This window comes from Anolis carolinensis, unplaced genomic scaffold (assembly GCF_035594765.1).
Source record: "Anolis carolinensis isolate JA03-04 unplaced genomic scaffold, rAnoCar3.1.pri scaffold_11, whole genome shotgun sequence".
NCBI classification, from domain to species: domain Eukaryota; kingdom Metazoa; phylum Chordata; class Lepidosauria; order Squamata; family Dactyloidae; genus Anolis; species Anolis carolinensis.
Window position 1 is genome coordinate 18,874,521 of NW_026943822.1, and position 20,529 is coordinate 18,895,049.

At 41.8% G+C, this 20,529-nt stretch overlaps 2 protein-coding genes and 1 long non-coding RNA gene across 8 annotated transcripts in view; 2 read left to right on the forward strand and 1 right to left on the reverse strand.

Annotated features, from left to right (window-relative positions):
* csnk1g1 (casein kinase 1 gamma 1) overlaps positions 1–8,674 on the forward strand; it is a 29,844-nt gene extending 21,170 nt beyond the window's left edge. For all 6 annotated transcript variants that reach the window (XM_062963207.1, XM_008120709.3, XM_008120711.3 and 3 more), the window contains one exon: positions 3,239–8,674. In XM_062963207.1, coding sequence (XP_062819277.1) covers positions 3,239–3,293 — 55 coding nt within the window. In that variant the 3' untranslated portion in view covers positions 3,294–8,674. The remainder of the gene's footprint in view (positions 1–3,238) is intronic.
* A 1,848-nt stretch (positions 8,675–10,522) lies between these two features.
* On the forward strand, positions 10,523–15,513 carry ppib (peptidylprolyl isomerase B). Its single transcript, XM_003227484.4, has 5 exons — positions 10,523–10,819; positions 13,350–13,463; positions 13,735–13,828; positions 14,097–14,281; positions 15,053–15,513. The coding sequence occupies exons 1-5, from the start codon at positions 10,643–10,645 to the stop codon at positions 15,173–15,175; spliced, it is 693 nt and encodes a 230-aa protein (XP_003227532.2). The 5' UTR covers positions 10,523–10,642; the 3' UTR covers positions 15,176–15,513.
* A 125-nt stretch (positions 15,514–15,638) lies between these two features.
* On the reverse strand, positions 15,639–18,734 carry LOC134293952 (uncharacterized). The gene is made up of 2 exons (XR_010000911.1): positions 17,220–18,734; positions 15,639–16,938 (listed from the first exon to the last, which is right to left on the reverse strand). It is a non-coding gene; the product is annotated as an uncharacterized LOC134293952 (long non-coding RNA).
* Between the last annotated feature and the right edge of the window lie 1,795 nt (positions 18,735–20,529).

Sequence of the window (20,529 nt, forward strand, 5' to 3'; positions counted from 1 at the left end):
ATCAGTGGCTTTAGAGCAATTTAGTTACTTGGGTATGTAGAATGGTTTGATATTTCTTTTGCTAAGATTCTATAGTATAGAAATAGTCTTGGTTTGGAAGCCCTAACTCTGTTGTTCAGTATGGTGCTAGGCTACTTTTGATAGACATCCAGATAATCCCTTTCCTATGACTCCCTGCATTTTTCAAGATGGAGAATATTAGTTGGTTTATACGTCTTTAGCTTTGGAAATGAAACATTTTTTTCTCTTTAGTGGACCCTCCAGATCTATGGGCTCTAGATCCACATTTTTGGTCTCTTTAGGTGACTTGGAAAAAGGCTAACTATGAGGGATACCAAAAAACAGACAACTCATAATACAGTATAATGTATTATCCAACTGGTACTCAGAGCCAATAAACTCTTGAAACTGAAATCATACTTGGTTCTTTAGTTTGTTTTGTTTTTAGAGGGTGCCACTAAATAATAGTCTCACTGGGCTTCCAAGTATTCTGAATGGATAGTCAGTTGCAGCATCTGATGAAGCTCTGGATGGTCCCATACATCTTGAAATGGCTTCTTAGCTATCACTGCAGGCAGGAAGGCATCCTGGACATGCCCTGCTTTGTGCTTCAGATCATGATCTTAATCCTGAGCAAAAACAAGCAACATTCAGTTCTCTAATTCTTCCTTTTATGTTACCTTTTTGTTGTTTTTGTGCTTTGCAAAAAACATGTCTTCCTGTTCCTTGGTGGTTTCCCCCCAAAGTAAGCTTTTCATGGTAAGAACGTGTCTACATGAATATAGATGGTAAATTCAATCATTTCTCAAAGTTTGGGCCTGTGTTCCATTCCTAGCCATTCTGGAATATGTTCTTGGTATTACTCTCCGCCCAAAGTGGGTGAAATGACATATTTGCTCTGCTGCCTTTACATAGAAGACACACCTGAGTTGAAACCAGCCATGGGGAATCCTGTGGGAATAGATGGAGAGTCATGAAGGAGGTTAGTTAGCAAGTCACAGAGAATTGTCCATCGCTACAATAAGACCGTTAAGCTGGTGCGGCAGGTTAACCTGGTTAAATCTTGTACTTAATAATCTTATACATTAGAATATATAGTTTCTAGCTGTCATTTATTATTATTCTCTATCTCTCAAGGAGCTTTTAAGAACCTTTGGGCAGAAACTTCTTTCTCCTGAAATAATGTACTATCCTGAAGGTTTTTGAATGTCCTTTGGAAAACACAAGGGAAGGGAGATTTTTCTCCATATATGGCTGCAGTGGAATCCATTATAATAATACTGTATGAAATTGCCTAATACTAAAACAGTTTCCTGGTTCACATAGCTTAATATTGATTTAACATAACAGGTAGTGGCTTTTCAGGGTTTTCGGTAGGAATCTTTTCCGAACGTATGTGGAGATACCAAGGACTGAACTTTGGTCCTATTCAATTCTAGACTTCTTTACTCAGTAGCATTTATGGCGCCACTTTCAGTATGGAACAACTCATTTGCACGACCACTTGTTGAAGTGAAAAATCAGAACTGGGTGATTTCGTATTTTTGTGCTTGAGGAGTGACGTGATACAGTTGCCATATGCCATATGAGAGCTCAGTTTGACATCATTATTTCAAAAATAACATTTAGATTATAGTTAAATTGGCAAGATGACAAATGTTTTGACTTTCTCAAGGCCATCTTGCATTATTTAGGAAGGACAACTGTCATTTTGAGACAACTTTTCTATGTCAAAATTTGGCATATGCTTGTCATGTGTGAGAAACCATCTTTAGCACAGCTCCCACTGGTGGCATAAATATAAATAAGGGAAGGGAAGCCGGGTGTGTTACCTAGAGTACTGTGTGTTCCATCTTTCTGTGTGATTCTGTTTCTGCTTCATTTCATAGAGAATTAATTTCATAGAGGAAGGCCTTGCAGTATCCACTCCAGACTTCTAATAAAAGACTCTTTTGTCTGGTTCTATCAACTATCTGATGCGTGTCGTCTTTACTGAAGGCCATCAGTGCAGCCTCCTGCCCCCAGCCTCATGCTTCCCTTTTCACTATTCATTTATATCTGTTGTCCATTTGATCATCAATTAAAATATGTCATATCAAAATCTAGACATGTCACTTTTCTGTTTTGTTGTAGAATTCTTTTTCTATGAGTTCTTAAGCATTTACCATTTTGTGTGCTCTTGCACATCTCATTTAAACATCTCAATTGAGTGACATCCTTCCTATTACAAAGAAAAGGCAGTAGGCCAGGAAGTGGCTAATAAACCATTAAAAAAAGCTCTTACAGACACCTCAGATTAAAGCTTTTTAAGTACAGTAGTGTGATTGTCTTACTTGCAGACGCAGTGTCCACAATTGCATTTACCTGTGCTATAAAAAACTCCCTTCTGCAAGTATTTGTAGACCTCTCTTTGACGGCATGCTTCTGGCTCAAGTATAGTCAAAATAAAGGTTTTGCTATTATCTGTGGGGTCAGGTATCCGTGGGAGGTTTTGGAATGTATCACTTTAACCCTAGCATTTTGAGCAGTGCAAGTAGTGTTTTGTATATACATTTTGGGAGAGATGTTGACAAAAAGGTAGTTTCTGTTCATTGACAATTCGATATGCTCTTGTTTACATCTTTCTTCTATATTCCTTTTTAAATTCTCTCTTGTATCTGCTGGCAACCATGGGGTGGGGAGGGGGGGTTCTCTGTCTGTTCTAGAAGCATCTCACTTGGGAATTACGTTCACGGCTGTGATGTATCCTAGCAGTCAGCTACAGTTTGAAAGCATCCTGTTTGTCCAAATAAGGCCTTGTTCATTTCTGGTAAACACATCATCTCTGTTTGTGAAAGTAGTTGGTTAAAGTTCCATTTCTTCAGCATCCTTCTCCAGGAAGTGGTCTTTGGGATTATGAGCCGTTCTGACGGAAACGGTGATTTCTATGTTGTTGGTGTGTGTGTACATTATTTGTGGAAAATGCAAACCGAGCCAGAGGCTAGAATTAGTCCTAGTAACTCTCATTGAACTTGCCCTTGAAAAGAAAACTGCATGATTCCCCGGAGTGTGTTGTGGCTTCTCCAAAGGCTCTTTGTTCATCTGTTTTTTGCAGGAGAGGGGTGGGTTTGGGGGCGCATGCGCATGGGATGCTCTTGAACGTGAAGATGTTGAGCCCGTCCCTTATGTGTTGGAAAGAGGGGGCTTGCCAGAGGCCCCAGGTTCCCTGTATTGATTTGCTGTGTTCTTTGTGCTCCAGGTGCTGCTGCTTCTATAAGAGGAAAAGAAGGAAGTCTTCCCAGCGCCAGAAATGACAGGTGTTTCCTTGAAATCTTTGGGGGACTTTGTTTACCTGCTGTTCCTGCCACGTCTTATTGAATGGGGCTTCTCTTGGGGAGAGGACGAGAAACAAGGGACATTTTAAAACCAAAAAAGAGAGAGAGCGTGCAAGAGAGAGGGAGAGAAAAGGGGAGAAAACCCAGAATAAACATTCAGGTGGATTTCCTAAATGTTCTCTGTTGCTCACTTCACACCTGAGGCTCCTTTTGGAAGTGGGTCCGCATCCTCTCAGGCACTGGTTGCCCTTGATGGAAGGATGGCTGGCTACCTCCCTTCCTTCCTTCCTCTCTGTACAACAGTTCCACAAAGGGAGCGTTCCTGGTGAATGTGCTTTGTTCCGGCTCCCTTTCTCTTTTTTTCCTCTCTCGATATGCTTCCTCCACTCCCTGCCACCGGCTGCGAAGAGCTTTGCGAACTGTTTGTAGACTTTAGGTGGTGGCGGAGAGGATGGCTTTCTGAGGGTCCAATTCCTCTTCTTCCGAATGGCTTCGTTTTCAGCTGCTCTGGCGGCGCAGATCTGACCCTTCTTAAATCGCACTCCACCAAATTCCATGATAGTAAGCCAAGAGCAAGAGAACTGCAATCTACTCTTCCAGTTGCCTTGATTTACTGGTTTTATGTGATGTCGCCCTTCTCAGAATGGTTATGGAGAAGTGTCAGTTCTAAAGAAACGTATGTTCTTGCACTTTTAATTATGTTTTAGCATTATGTATGCATATGCTGTATGTGTGGGTGTTTTCCTTGTGGGTGTGACTGATGCCAGCACACACGTTCAGCCAGTGTTTTGAGTGCAAAGCCTCCGCCTGACGCATCCTTCCTGCCCCATTTGGAATCCCCTAGGACTACTCCGAGGCTTTTAGAGCTTGCTGTGGGTTGTGCACTGAAGCTTACTTGAATTTCCAGCTGCCATTTCCAGCTGTCAGTGGACGCCCCCTGCCCTCCCTTGCGATTTTCCTCCATGGTGCCTGACCAAACCTGCTTGGAACTGGACAGTTTTACTCTGCCGATGGGTTGGGAGAGAAGTCAGCTGGGCTGAACTTTGGCAGGTTGCAGAAATAAAGACTACTGTAAGAGGAAATGGAGCTGTTTCAGCCATTGAAAGGGAGCAAAGCTGCTCAGTCAAGGAGAGGACACTGCCACTGCCTTAGACATCAACTGTAATCTGAACGTCCAGAGGGTTTTCAGAATGGAAAAGGCCTTGGCTTCCAGCAGAGCAGTTTCTTTTGTATTTTGCCTACACTTCTTTCTGCTAGCAGTCAGGACTGTTTAGTAATGTGTCCCATGAAGTGGGCTGTTTCCACTTTGAATACACTCAGTCTCGTATTCCAAGCCTTGGTTTCCAAACGTCTACAGTCCTATTTGGGATATGGTTTGGGATAAGTGTTGGAAATGTAGAAATATTTGTCCCCAAAGGGTGTCTTCCTGCTGTTCTGGATTAGAAAGTAATTGGTTTGTTGAGAGAGCATCTAGTCTTGCCTTGTCAAGTCTTGTGTCTTAAGAGGCCTTGGAAAGCGAACTGTCTCAAGATTCTGGCATTTTGACGTCAAGAAGGAAAGGTTGAGTGTCCCTTGCTTGACCATGAAGACTCTCCTTGGGTGGGGGTTCAGGGCAAGGAACATCCTCTGCAGTGATAGCTTACTTTGTTAAATGACACATATTCATTCCATGGTTGTAAAACTCTACTTAATCTTAAAACATAAAGGAAGTTGTTACTGCTGAGTTGCAGACTGTTTTTCTGTCCCCATTTCATAAGCCAAAACATAGACTTGCTTTTTGCTCATGAGCTGTCTTTCCTCAAACTTTGCGTACCTCCATTCTTTGAGTTCTGCCAGTTGCCTTTTCCCTGCTATTGGAATGCAACTTGGAAATACGAAATTTCTGCTCCTCCTGATTGTTCTCGTGTACTAAAACGAGCCTCGCTTCCCACTCTTACCATAGGAAAACATACCTGATTTCTTAGATGGAGGGGATGTAGGAATTCACAAAGAAAGACTCTTCAATTCCATGCTTCAAGCTTTGCAAAATATGGCAGCATTTTCAACTCTGTTTCCTAATCCCAAAGGAAAGCCCTCTTCCCCTCTACACAACAATCTGTCTCTATTCCATCAGTGAGCAACTGGGGTTTCCTGGAAAGCTATATTTCAAACAAAGGGCCCTTTCTTGGAAAAATAAAGATTTTCCTTTAGATTTCTTCATGAATGCATGCAAAGACATTTATATTAAAACATTTTTCTTCTCTGCCATTTTTCAACCCCAAGGGATGACAATTTTATGAATGCAATTTCTTATTTATGTTCATAGGGAAAAAAACATGTTCTGAAACAGGTTGATAAATATTCAACCTTATTTGATATTCAGGTGCTCTTCAGAAAGCAAATATATGAGAAATATGACTTAGCAGAGCCCTCCTAGATCAGTAGTAGGAATCATTATTTTCCAGATAGTGCAGCTTTCAAGATCAATCACTATCAGTTGCTCAACAGTATTTGGAGGACTATGTGAACCTTACTCTGTATTCTAGCTCTTTAGGTCCACTGGGTTAAATGTGTGTTTATCAAGATTACAATCTAGGTCTCCCTCAAGTCTCACAAATTAGCATTTCAGATTATAAACAGCAGCAAAACAGTGGAGAATGTGTACAAAAAGCAGTTCCCATTTCTTAAAGATGGACTCCTACTTGTTCCATGCTTTCTTTAGAAGAGTTTTAGTTCGTGATCTGAGCCTGCAGCCCTTTGTTTCCATGAAATAACCAGCATTGACTTGGAGCTTCTTTGAGCCGTTGCGATCTTTCTCTGAAATGTATTGATCCTTTCCAAAGAACAGCAAGACATTAAATGGCTTTCTTCCCCTTCCTTCCTAACAGCATGAAGCTAGCTATTTTGAACAGAACACTGCCGCCAATTATCTTCTTTTTCTAGTCCAGATCAGTGCCAACGCTGGCAAGACACAGCAGGCATCGCTACCTATTGTTCTGAAACTTACAGTTGGGAAGCCAGAAGTCAAATTTAGCAGTCTGTCTCCCTTCCTTCCAATTCTGTGTATCTTCTCAGATATTACAAGCCAAAATGACTTAATTGGGAGAATAATCTTGCTTTGGGATTCATATTTCTCTGATAGCTTGACTTTTTATTTCCCGTTTTGGCGGGAAGAAGGTGTCAGCAAGTAGATGTTCGTACTGAATGCAGAGACAGCTTGAAGGAGATATTTAAAGGATGGGCTTTCCAAGGCCACCATTCTTTCTTGCCATTTGGAGAGGTAGATATCTGTCCCAGGACAAAAAATGTCCCAAAGTTCCATTTATGTTCTTGAACTTTAAAATTAACCTTCTTGCCATTGTTGAGGCCTTTTGGGGAGTGGGAGACATCAGAAGTGCGAATAGTCTCATATCAATCTCTACAAGTAGCTCAAGTGTAGGGTCAGAAATACACATCTATATATGTGGGTCTCACCACTGCAAGAATGAAGATATTCTCGAGCTTTTTCTTTGAAAATCTTTTTCAATATCCAGCCTTAATTTTCCTTTCAAAACCAACACCATCATGAGTTAGCTTTCAAATTTCCTCCACCAAAGGGCACTTACTTTTCAATATGTCTCACTCTCTCTATAGTCCTAACTATGACCTGAATCCATGAGTTATAATAATTTCAGGGTTGGAGGAACAAACTTGTATTGTCTCTTCTTGACAAACGGTCTACAAGTCTGTTTCTCCAAAACATGTCAATGTCAGCATTGCTCTGAGTTGTTTGTATTTTGAAGACAGCGATAGAAGTGAACTGCCAGGTGCACACCTCCATATACATACAAAGCCATAGTTTGTCAAAATACTACTAAAGTTTGATGAGGAAACATCATTTACGCATCATTGCTTATCAGTCCTTGAACAACAAAATCTTTGCTTGGAATGTTAGTTTACAGTTCGTTTTTAAGTCTTGGTAACTGAAAAAATGAAAGTGCTTCCTTTCTTGGTAGATCTAGATGTTGGCATGTTGTCTCAAAGTTACAGGGCTGAGGATGGTCAGTGTGCTTTGCCTTGTCAGGTGTTTATAGTATGCCTGCCCCAGTAAGGGACTGGACTGGAATGGGTTTCTAAAACCTCCCCTAATATGTAGCGGAAGAGGACTTTTGTCTTACTGAAATTATAGGAATGACTCTTTCCTTTGGGAGAGTGTAGAAGATTCATATACAGCCAGCCTTGGCTCTGAGGAGGAATAATAGCAGATGTTTCTGAGGGATGCCAAACTTCTCAGCGACAAAACCTCAATCTCTTGACTAGGATTCCTTCTCCGCAGCTTCAAGGTCCAGAGGAGCCAAATGGGGATATCGTTTTGGGATGTTATATTAGAATAATGCTTCACCTCTGAAGCGTGTGGTTTCCAGACACTCGCATTGAGCAGGGAGTTATAACCTCGCTTCCAGTGTGTTTTGTGGGCTGTGGATGCCTTCCCAAAGAAGCGGCAGGGGCACGCCAATCCATATGCGCAGAAAAGACTTCTCAATCACCTATCTCATCCTTTTAAGTCTCTCTCAGGAAAACGAGTGCTTTTTTTCTTTCCTAAATAAATGCTCCCCCCCCCCCCAAAAAAAAACTGCATAACTGCTGCATGGTGTGGGACATGGAAGAGGTTATATTCTCCAGTTAGGAAAGCCATTTTTGGGGGCCGCGACAAAAGGTGTCTTTGCAATCTCCGAGTTGAGAGGAGAATGAGCCAGTTTGGGGCAACGTGGACCATACCAAATAATGCATCTTTTCCTGCGAAAAAAAGGGAAACCGCAGTTTTAAGTGGCTTGTTCCCATTGGAAACTGTGTGTTGTATAATTTATTATAATGTCTGTTTATTTCATGTAGGCCTTTTGTGCTTTTTTCAAAACGGGATGACTGGGATAATGAGTGCAACTCTTGTTACTGTAAAGGAAAATAAAATCAGCTGTGAAATTTTTTTTTTAAAGTATTGTGTGCACATGTCTGATTCTTGTTGAAATGCCTTTTGATTTTTTTAAAGAATTATTTTATTTTTTAACACGTGATGCAATGTTTGATTCACATCCTTCCGGCACTGCTCTTGGAACTTCGGCAGTGAACATGCAACCTTGTATTTTTAACATGAATGTCAATTTTACAAATATGTCTGAAACGGTTCGACCAGGATAAGGGCTTACAATACTATACGCCAAGCGTTGGAGGGCCTCTCCTCTGGCGCTGGTTGGATCTCTCTTTGCCAGGAATTGGAGTCCTGCTACTGATCTTTCTGATGTGCCTGTTTTAATGGGACATTGCAAGAAATGTTGTGTACCTTCTACACCCCTTCCCCTATTTGCACCCTTTTAATGTAAAATAAACATTGACTTTGCTCTGTTCGTGTCTGTCCTCCACAATTTTGCCTCGAGAGTCTATTTCATTGTCAAACAGGCCTGGAAATACGGTCATTGTGTTCCCTATGAATATGCTGCATGCATATTCCCTTGTTATTTGATCACAGAAAAGTGAGCATGTCTATTTTGGTTTTTGCTCTGATTCAGTTTTAAGGATTTTAACTGTTTATTCTTAATAACATCAATATTTAATAGTATTTTAATGTTTGTATATTTTGGGTTTTAAATAATATTAAATAGATTTTATCTCATTTGCAGAGAGAAATAGCAGGTTATAAATAATAACAATTGGTTGCTGTGAGTTTTCTGGGCTTTATGGCCATGTTCCAGAAGCATTATCTCCTGGTGTTTTGCCCACATCTATGGCAGGCATTCTCCGAGGCTGAGGGGTCTGTTGGGAACTAGGCAATACTATAATAATATGATAAAATGATAAGTATAAGAATAAAAATGAAATAATATAATATAGCAATACTGTAATAATATATGATAAATATAATTAAAATAATACAATAGTAATACAATATTATAAAATAAATATAATAAAAATGAAAACACAATGTAATACTATAATGCTGCAATATAATAAATATAATATAGGGGTTTTTTTCGTATCAGTCTGCAAGGACGTTGCCCAGGAGACGTCCGGATGTTTTGATGTTTTTACCACCCTTGTGGGAGGCTTCTCTTATGTCCCCGCATGGAGCTGGAGCTGAGAGAGGGAGCTCATCCGTGCTCTCCCTAGGTTGGATTCGAACCTGGCAGCCTTCAGGTCACAAGGCTTTAATCCACTATGCCATCGGGGCTCCAATAATAATATACAGTAGAGTCTCACTTATCCAACACTCTCTTATCCAACATTCTGGATTATCCAACGCATTTTTGTAGTCAATGTTTTCAATATATCATGATATTCTAGTGCTAAATTCGTAAATACAATAATTACTACATAGCATTACTGCGTATTGAACTACTTTTTCTGTCAAATTTGTTGTAAAACATGATGTTTTGGTGCTTAATTTGTAAAATCATAACCTAATTTGATGTTTAATAGGCTTTTCCTTAATCTCTCCTTATTATCCAACATATTTGCTTATCCAATGTTCTGCCGGCCCGTTTATGTTGGATTAGTGAGACTCTACTGTACTAGAATATGATAAATACAATAATAAAAATAAAATAATATAGTAATACAGTACTACAATAATATAAATACAAAAATAAAAATAAAATAATATAGTAATACAGTACTATAATAATATAAATACAAAAATAAAAATGAAATAATATAGTAATACAGTACTATAATAATATAAATACAATAATAAAAATAATATAGTAATACAGTACTACAATAATATAAATACAATAATAAAAATAAAATGTAATACTATAATAATATGATAAATATAATAATAAAAATAATATAGTAATACAGTACTATAATAATATAAATACAATAAAAATAATATAATACTATAATAATATGATAAATACAGTAATAAAAATAAAATACTATTTTCCTGCTTTTCACCATCTCTAGATCTCATCCAGGTGTATCTTCCAGGACCCTACCTGTCTGTCACAGGTCCCATCAAGGCTCGCATCTCTCTGTCTCCCTCTAGAGGCGAAGAGCGGCACCTCAAGCCAAGGAGGAGCTGGTCTCTGGGCTGCTGCGTAGTCTCGCCCATTCCCTTGCCTCTCCTTTGTTGCCGCTTGGCCCAATCAGCGCGCCGCCGCCCTCCGTGCCCTCCCCTGATTGGCTGAGCGGGCCTTGCCCTATGCGAGCCTGGAAACGTGGCATCCCTTTGTCGCCGGCTCCGACTCGGCCCTCCCCCTCTGGAGATGGAACGCGCCAATCGGCGCCGCTGAGGGAGAGCGCTCCGCCCGGACTGGGGCCGTACCATTGCCGAGGAGCAGGGGGAGGAAGGAGGGAAAGCAGGAAGGGGGCGGATGCTGGCGGCGCGACGAGGTCTGTGGCCGGGCGGGCGCTGCTGGGGCTGCGAGCGCAAGAAGATGAAGCTGGTGGCGGCGGCGGCGCTGCTGGGCCTCGGAGGCTCCCTCCTGCTCCTGCTCTTCCCCGGGACCCACGCCGAGGAGCGCAAGAAGGGCCCCAAGGTCACCCACAAGGTGAGCAAATTGCAAGGCAGGCCCCTCAGTCGCAGGATTGCAAAGGCATCGCCAGAGAAAATATTGGGCGCGGCCCCTTTAAGAGCGCCATGCTTGCAGCCGGGCCAAGAACACCAGGGCCTGTATTTATACACATAGATGTATTTCTATGTAGAATGTATTTTGGGTTGTCTGGCCATGTTTCAGAAGCATTCTCTCCTGACGTTTCGCCCACATCTATGGCAGGCATCCTCAGAGGTTGTGAGGTCTGTTGGAAATTAGGCAAGTGGGGTTGATATACCTGTGGAAGGGTGGGAGAAAGAACTGTCTGCTTGAGGCAAATGTTGCCACTGGCCACTTTGATTCACATTTAATAGCCTTGCAGCTTCAAAGCCTGCTTGCTTTCTGCCTGGGGGAAGTGTGAATGTTGCCACTGGCCACCTCGATTTGCATTCAATAGCCTTGCAGCTTCAAAGCCTGCTTGCTTCCTGCCTGCCTGGGGGAAGTGTGAATGTTGCCACTGGCCACCTCGATTTGCATTCAATAGCCTTGCAGCTTCAAAGCCTGCTTGCTTCCTGCCTGCCTGGGGGAAGTGTGAATGTTGCCACTGGCCAGCTCAAGCTGAGTGGGAAAAGGAAAGAGCCTGAAGCTGTTAGGAATAGTGGGAGTTGAAGTCCAAAACATGTGGAGGGCCCAAGTTTGTCCATGCCTGGTCTATGTTGTTTAAGCAAGAAGGTAAAGGTTTCCCCTGACGTTAAGTCCAGTCATGTCTGACTCTGGGGGTTGGTGCTCATCTCCATTTCTAAGCTGAAGAGCCGGCGTTGTCCGTAGACACCTCCAAAGTCATGTGGCCGGCATGACTGCATGGAGCGTCAATGTTACTTTCCCGCCAGAGTGGTACCTATTGATCTACTCACATTTTGCATGTTTTCGAACTGCTAGGTTGGCAGGAGCTGGAGCTAACAGTGGGCGCTCAAGCCGCTCCCGGGATTTGAACCTGGGACCTTTCGGTCTGCAAGTTCAGAAGCTCAGCGCTTTAACGCACTTGGCTCCTGTTTAAACAATACGTACACCAAAATTTAAAGACTAGACTTTGGAGTAAATTATAAATTAATCCTCCAAAGGGATTAATGCAATAAATTGATATTTAAAACCGGGAGCGAAGAGGATTCAAGGGAGCTGCCCTGAGTGGATGGATATTCATTCGCCCATTTGGCCCAGTGCTGCCTGCAGTAATTAGCAGCTGCTTTCTCCCAAGGCCGCAAGCAAACGTCCCACCTGATCCCCCTTTTAAGTCGGCATTCCAGGGATTGATTTTAGGCCTTTTCTGAATGCAAAGCACGTGCCTTGACATCAAGCTGCGGCTGCTTTGTGAAAAGGATTGGTACGTATCAAGCAAAGGAGCCGCAGCAGCACTGAGTCGAATCCAAGTTTTGCAACTCGCATTTAGTCCCCGTGGCCGCGACAAAAAGGACGGTGCCAGGAATCAGAAGTGTGTGGCCCTCGGAAGCCTTTTAACTTGCCAATGGTATTCAGTCTGTTCTCAGTCCAAATACAAACAAGTTCTTGAGAGAACTCCAGAAGACAGGAGCAGAATTCAAAACGATCTTAACAGACTAGAGAGATGGGCCGAAACTAACAAAATGAAGTTCAACAGGGACAAATGCAGAAAAAAATGGAATGCAAAGATACAGAATGGGGGACGATGCCTGGCTCGACAGCAGTACGTGTGAAAAAGATCTTGGTGTCCTCGTGGACAACAAGTTAAATATGAGCCTACAATGTGATGCGGCTGCTAAAAAAGCTAATGGGATTCTGGCCTGCATCAATAGGGGAATAGCATCTAGATCCAGGGAAGTCATGCTCTCCCTCTATTCTGCCTTGGTCAGACCACACCTGGAATCACTCTGTGTCCAATTCTGGGCACCACAGTTGAAGGGAGTTGTTGACAAGCTGGAAAGCGTCCAGAGGAGGACAACTAAAATGATCAAGGGTCTGGAGAACAAACCCTATGAGGAGTGGCTTAAAGAGCTGGGTATGTTTAGCCTGCAAAAGAGAAGGCTGAGAGGAGACATGATAGCCATGTACAAATATGTGAGGGGAAGTCCTAGGGAGGAGCAAGCTTGTTTTCTGCTGCCCTGCAGACTAGGACGCAGAACAATGGCTTCAAACTACAGGAAAGGAGATTCCACCTGAACATCAGGAAGAACATCCTCACTGTGAGAAGGGCTGTTCAGCAGTGGAACTCTCTGCCCCGGACTGTGGTGGAGGCTCCTTCTTTGGAGGCTTTTAAGCAGAGGCTGGATGGCCATCTGTCAAGGGTGCTTTGAATGTGATTTCCTGCTTCTTGGCAGGCGGTTGGACTGGATGGCCCATGAGGTCTCTTCCAACTCTACGATTCTATGATTCTAACTGAAAGGAGATCCTTTTTAGAGTAACTTCCAGTTATCCCCCAGCAGAGGCTGGGGATTGTAAGAGATATAGCCCATGCATGTTAATGTTTCCACTGCACTCAGTCTGCAATGCCTCTTGTTTCTGGGGTCTTCTTTAGGTATATTTTGACCTGAGGATTGGAGAGGAAAATGTGGGGCGCGTCACCATCGGCCTCTTTGGAAAGACGGTTCCAAAAACAATTGAGAATTTTGTTGCCTTAGCCACAGGAGAGGTGAGTTGTATCTCAAGTCTGGAACTGTTCTAATTGATAGTAGGGATGGAAGCTGGGGTCTGAAAAATACCCTTTGAAGCTTTTTTTTGGTTAGATATATAACATCTAACAGCTTCCTTGGATGGGAGGTGGTACCTCTTGCCAATCAGTAAATTGAGGGGCTATGGTGCGAGATGGATCAGGATGGGTTATGGAGGACTTTGGGAAGTGGCATGCAGACTATGATTTTGTGGTCCTCATAATTATCCCTCTTTATTCTTTTTGTTTCCAGAAAGGGTTTGGGTACAAAGGGAGCAAATTTCACCGTGTGATCAAGGATTTCATGATCCAAGGAGGAGATTTCACCCGGGGAGATGGAACAGGAGGTGAGACACCAGATAGCACCCCAAGGCAGTCTAGATTTTCCCTTGTTCTCCCTTGCTGGCAGACTGTTTGGATGTCTTGTGCTGCTGCAGCTGAGTTGGTTTTCTCTGCCAGCAATATTTGGCATTTTGATATTAGTCTTCTAGTTGTATGTAAGAGCACTATGAGTCCTGCTGGTCCAAACCAAGAACCTTATGCACCATCTTAAGACAGTTACTTGCATATCAGAAGCAAGTTGCAAGGAAACTCAACACTTTCTCTTGCTGCCAGGCAAAAGCATCTATGGTGACCGTTTCCCCGATGAGAACTTCAAGCTGAAACACTATGGGCCTGGTTGGGTCAGCATGGCCAACGCCGGCAAAGACACCAACGGCTCTCAGTTCTTCATCACTACGGTCAAGACTTCATGGCTGGATGGCAAGCATGTTGTGTTCGGGAAAGTCTTGGAAGGCATGGTGAGTATCATTTTTAAAAAACATAATTCTCTGCCTGGCTGTGAATGAGTTCTTTCTTGATTTAGAAGTGCATACTTCATGGTATTGGTGGCTAAACGACTGGGTAGGACAGAACCAACCATTTTTTTTAATGAAAAGCATGTCTTCATTGACTTCTGTACAAAATTGCAAGCATTATTGATGACCTCGAGAGCAAACAGTTCTGTGGGACTATCCTATCATGAACTAAGCATATGCTTCATGCACAGAGATGAACATGTAACTGCCTGGATGCTGTAGTCCACAACCATCCTTGTCTGTTTCCAAGAAACTGTTCCCCAGATGCTGCTTTTGGCAAAGTTGGATGGATCCTGAAATGAAATGTTGCTTTTCACTTGCATCCATCTACTGAGATTGAATGCAGATTGATACCAGTTTAAATGCTATGGCTCAATGGTGTGGGAACATGGGAGCTTCACAAGGTCTCAAGCCTACTCTGCTTAGTGATGGTGCGTATTTGGCAGAGAAACCATGGCACTTCCAAGTGGTTTCAAAATTAATTCTCCAATGTAGATGCACCCTTATATTTGATTGGGTTAGCCCAGTGCAGTTCTGTTATAGTTTCTTAGCTGAAACTGTGCTGGGAACCTTTAATTCAGATATAGAATTGCTTTTTTTAAAAATGGTCCCATCCCCATTTCAGATTAAAGAAATGTCCTCAAACTCTTTGAGTATGCTAGGAAATGAGCTAGGATGCCCCTATTTTTAATAACTGCCACGGTTTATTCCTAGGACGTAGTGCGGAAGGTAGAGAACACGAAGACCGACAGCCGGGATAAGCCCCTGAAAGATGTAATAATTGCCGACTGCAACACCATCGAAGTAGAAAAACCGTTTGCCATTGCCAAAGAATAGCTTTGTAGCAGCCAAATGGCCGAAGGATCTACCCTAGTTTGCAAAGGGCTGGGCGGGTGGGGGTGGGCACGCACTCACACCGAGGCCTCCATGTCATCCTAACAGTGGTAAGCAACTGCTGCTGTCTTTTCCCTCTGATGCCAGAGGCTGGTAGTGGTGCTGGTGATGGTGGGGAGGGACAGTGGTTTTCTCCATTCCTGTTAACAAGAGCTCATTCCATCGGCCCCCATGGGCATCATAGCCCCTCACTGAGCAACTCGGAAACGGCTGAGTCTCTCATTCCCCTTTTTTGTAAGAAAGCACATGGGATAATAAATATGACCATTGTGTTTTTGTAATACTGTCTGCCTGGTCTGATTTTTCCCCCCGAGCATCCCAAACAGAGCCGTTCTTCATCATGGTCTCTGTGTGTCGAACATGGAAGCATATAGGTCAGAGTCCCATCACTGACACACACAGAGTGTTAAGTTGCAATACATGCTTGAAGCATTTTTATTGGATGAAGGTACAAAGGGGAGGTCCATACATATGACGTGTATGTTTTATGCATGGACCTCTCCTTTGGCAACATGTGTGCAGAGGATCAAGGTAGAGTCATAGAGTTGGCAGAGGCCACAAGGACCATCCAGTCTAACCCCGTGTCATGCAGGAACTCACAATAAATGCAGAAATGGAATAGTAACCAATGTGCATCACTCTACGCATTACAATTGCCTAAGAGAGTTTCAACCAATGACATTTACCAGTGGTTTCACAAGCTTGCACTATTGTGGATTTCCAGTATAATAAATGCATAAAGCAATCAATAGATATTTGTGCTGGGAGTTATTTATGCTACACTGCAGTAGGATCTCAGCTATATTTTGCTTGGGCCATTTATGGTCAGTGTTTTAAAAGAAAACTTAAGAGGCATAAACTGCATAGAGATGAAAGGCCCGGGTTCCTATACTATAAAAACAGAGTATTTTGATAGGAAACATTTTATTCAGAATAGATCCAACAATATGCTGATGTGAAACACAACAATTAGTTCAGATAAAAAGAGAAAAATACTATGAACCTTTGCCATCTTCCAATGCTTATACAACTAAAACATCCAGCTAGACAAAACCACCAGTCATTACAAATAAAATGTTAGCTTTTGTACTTTTATCAAGGTACTCCAGTCATCGCATTTCAAAAATGTCAAATAAAATGATTCATTATCAATATATAAAAGAAGTTTTAAGCACATCATCTTGTCAAGCCTTTTGCTAAACCTCTGACAGGCAGAAACTGAAACAAGCGTCTAGAATATTTAACAAAGACAATTAAGGCAAATGAACAGAAAATTACTCTTTTAAAGAGAAGCTCGATAAGTGCGTGACAGCACAAACTTCCAATGCAATCTTCAGTCTGCTTAGAAAGGATCTACTGGAAATCCATTTCAATGGAAGCATGACACATCAATAGCATACATAAAGCAATGCCAATGTGCGTGCTTGAAAATTCCTGAGCTCAATTGACTGCAAGCTGGAACAATTGGGAGGGATGCTTAAAGGGCTATGATCTTTTAATAAGCAAGGCTTTTCAAACCTGAGAAAAGAAAAATTGTTGAAGTTCTTACATATTGAATCTCCTTCCAGGAATTTGAAAGACTTCAAAAACTAAAATGTTTTGCTGCCCATCCCACCTCTGCCTTTGAGGAAAGGAATAGTTACATATTTGACCTTGGCCAAATTCTCTTCAAGGAGTTGAATCTGCAAATACAGGAATCCCCAAACCTGTAAAAATCCAAAATCCAATAAAATAAAATCACAAATATTTCAGATGAAGGAGACTCAACCTGTACTCAGACAAGGAAATGCTGACCCTCCAGATGTTTTGTAATACACTTCCTCTCAAAATAAGTGTCCTCTTTTAATATGTCTGTTTAAAGGCAGTCAGACACAATGACCCATGTGGTTTATTATCTATCCTGCATCTTTTTAAACAAAGAAAAATAAAATATCTCTTGTTAAGATCAAATTTACATCAACTTAGAACTTCGATCCAATATTCTTACCTTACTTCTGGGATCATCTGTTTAGTACTCTTGATCTGTAGAAGAAAATAGTATCAGTATGTATTGCTGGTTAAATTATCCAATACTTCAAAAGCCTAGTGCCTAAATATTTGCAGCCACCAAAGTTATGACAGTTCTTTCCAAATCTTTTAGAATCCAACCACTTCTTCATCAGCGCCTAGAAATATACCAAAATGGCTCAAGGGTTCATATCAATAACAAATAATAAACATCTCCTCCCTTGGGTATTTACACATTTTAGGAAGAGATAAAACGCATACTACTACCAAGTAGTGATGTTTACACCAAAAGTACAATAAGCAAGAACTATTCTGTATACTAACTATATAAATTCATATTCTCCTTTTTAAAAGAGAACTGTAAAAGCGATAAAACAGTGTTGCAAAAGACAACTGGAAAGTGTTGAAGAAAAAGCACTGCAATCAACATAATAATAAAAGGTAAACAGCATTCAGTGATGTATAAGCATAATTCAATGAGACCCAACAATGTGAGCTAAAATTTAATCTGTAAATAGATGGGTCAAAAACTTATGTGGATTATCAAATAGCTGCTCTGAGTCTCCTTGAGACAGAAAGCAAGATACAAATAAATAAATAAATGGTGAGCTCTACTTGTCTTTCAGGTCCTCGTTATTGATAAATTGCAATATATTAATATGTATATATTATGTATTCTATTCTCTACAGGAGGAATATACTAAGAACAACCAATTCCCTATAATACTTCCACTGCAACCGTTATCTGTGTGCTACTTTTGGAACAAAACAATACGTAGGCACTTCCTCCCACAAGGTTGCATGTATTTCTATTTTTAACATCTTTAAAACGTCCAGTAATCCCTCCACATTTGCAGTTATAATTTTTGCATAAATTTGATGATGTTTTCTCTGGGAATCTCTGGCTCCCCCAGTGTGATTCTACAGTGAGCTTCCAGAAGTCAATCATGGTGTGGTGCTGGAAGTTCAAGAAATTCCTAAAGAAATGTTATCTCAGGTAAAAGCAAAACAAAACAGCAATTTATTTATTTGCATTTAGGGTTCCTAGCAAATGTGGAGGGCTGACTGTCTATTTACCATTCTTCATAACAGGTACTTAGAAAATTGCATCTTTTTGTCATCAAACACATCTAATTTTTGTTCAATTGGTAGGACACCATCCAGCTTTTAATGTTGAGCCTTCAGGAAAGGCAGACAATGTATTATTATTATAATTATTGACACAAAGACACAGAATGACACAGCAAACAAGATATATATGATGGATTTCATATCACAAAATCACAAGTCAAACACTTCTCAAGTGTTTAGGACTGTTATTATTATTATCATCATCATTATTAGTCTGTTAAAAGAAAAGTGTCTTAGAAACCAGACTGGCAGGCCATTGTATTTTCCTTGAATGACTATTGAATGAATAGAAAGCACCACTGTTTACAATGGTTCCTAAGAAAATAAAGGAGTGTCAAGGCAATGGCAGGAAGAGTCAAGGCGCGAAGCACTCACCCCACGTGACGTTCTTTGGAGCGGTTATGCTGCTGTGCACCACAATACAGCTGTAATTACTTTTCCCATCAGGAACAATGGGAATATAGGCCAGAAGCTCAAAGGTCCAGTCCAGCCTAAAGGTAAGTTCGGTTGTCTCCACCTTCTCGATAAGGACACCATTCTTCTGAAAAGTGATTTTAATTTCGGGAGGATGGAAGCCGTCCACATAGCAATGGAGTATGTTTTTCTTGCCTTTCACTACAGGATTATAAGAATAGACCTGCACGTTGGGCTCTTCTGCGAGAAGAATGAAGAAACAGAAGGCAAAGTGTCAGTTATAGAAATAAAGATAGAAATAAAGTATTATTATATTATTATTATCATAGGTGACATGAATGAGGTCTCTGCCATTGCCTTCCTTTGCAGAACAGGTCACAGCACACACCAGATAATGACCAGTTTTCCCACAGGTACCGCACGACCTCTGAGGATGATTGCCATAGATGTGGACAAAACGACAGGAGAGAATGCTATTAAAAGAGGCCTTGATGGGGACAAAGGGAAGCAGCAAGGTTGGGAGCTCTGTCCTATAAAACCAGTATCAAAAGGTGCATCTACACTGCAGAATTAATTCACTTTGGCACCACTTTAACTACCCATGGCTTAAGGATATGGGATAGTGGGAGATTTAGTCTTACTAAATCTTACTAAATCTTACTAAATAGTTTTACAAACAAGTCATGCCAGACTAATCTGATCTCTTTTTTCGATAGAGTTACGAGTTGGGTCGATACAGGGAATGCTGTGGATGTAGCGTACCTGGATTTCAGTAAGGCCTTCGACAAAGTCCCCCACGACCTTCTGGCAAACAAACTAGTAAAATGTGGGCTAGACACATTTAGGTGGATCTGTAATTGGCTAAGCGAACGAACCCAAAGGGTGCTCACCAATGCGTCGTCTTCATCATGGAAAGAAGTGACAAGTGGAGTGCCGCAGGGCTCTGTCCTGGGCCCGGTTCTGTTCAACATCTTTATTAACGACTTAGACGAAGGGTTAGAAGGCACGATCATCAAGTTTGCAGACGACACAAAACTGGGAGGGATAGCTAACACTCCAGAAGACAGGAGCAGAATTCAAAACGATCTTGACAGACTAGAGAGATGGGCCAAAACTAACAAAATGAAGTTCAACAGGGACAAATGCAAGATACTTCACTTCGGCAGAAAAAATGGAAATCAAAGATACAGAATGGGGGACGCCTGGCTTGACAGCAGTGCGTGCGAAAAAGACCTTGGAGTCCTTGTGGACAACAAGTTAAACATGAGCCAACAATGTGATGCGGCTGCTAAAAAAGCCAATGGGATTCTGGCCTGCATCAAGAGGGGAATAGCGTCTAGATCCAGGGAAGTCATGCTCCCCCTTATTCTATTCTGCCTTGGTCAGACCACACCTGGAATACTGTGTCCAATTTTGGGCACCACAGTTGAAGGGAGATGTTGACAAGCTGGAAAGCGTCCAGAGGAGGGCGACTAAAATGATGAAGGGTCTGGAGAACAAGCCCTATGAGGAGCGGCTTAAAGAGCTGGGCATGTTTAGCCTGCAGAAGAGAAGGCTGAGAGGAGACATGATAGCCATGTACAAATACGTGAAGGGAAGTCATAGGGAGGAGGGAGCAAGCTTGTTTTCTGCTGCCCTGCAGACTAGGACACGGAACAACGGCTTCAAACTACAGGAAAGGAGATTCCACCTGAACATCAGGAAGAACTTCCTGGCTGTGAGAGCTGTTCGACAGTGGAACTCTT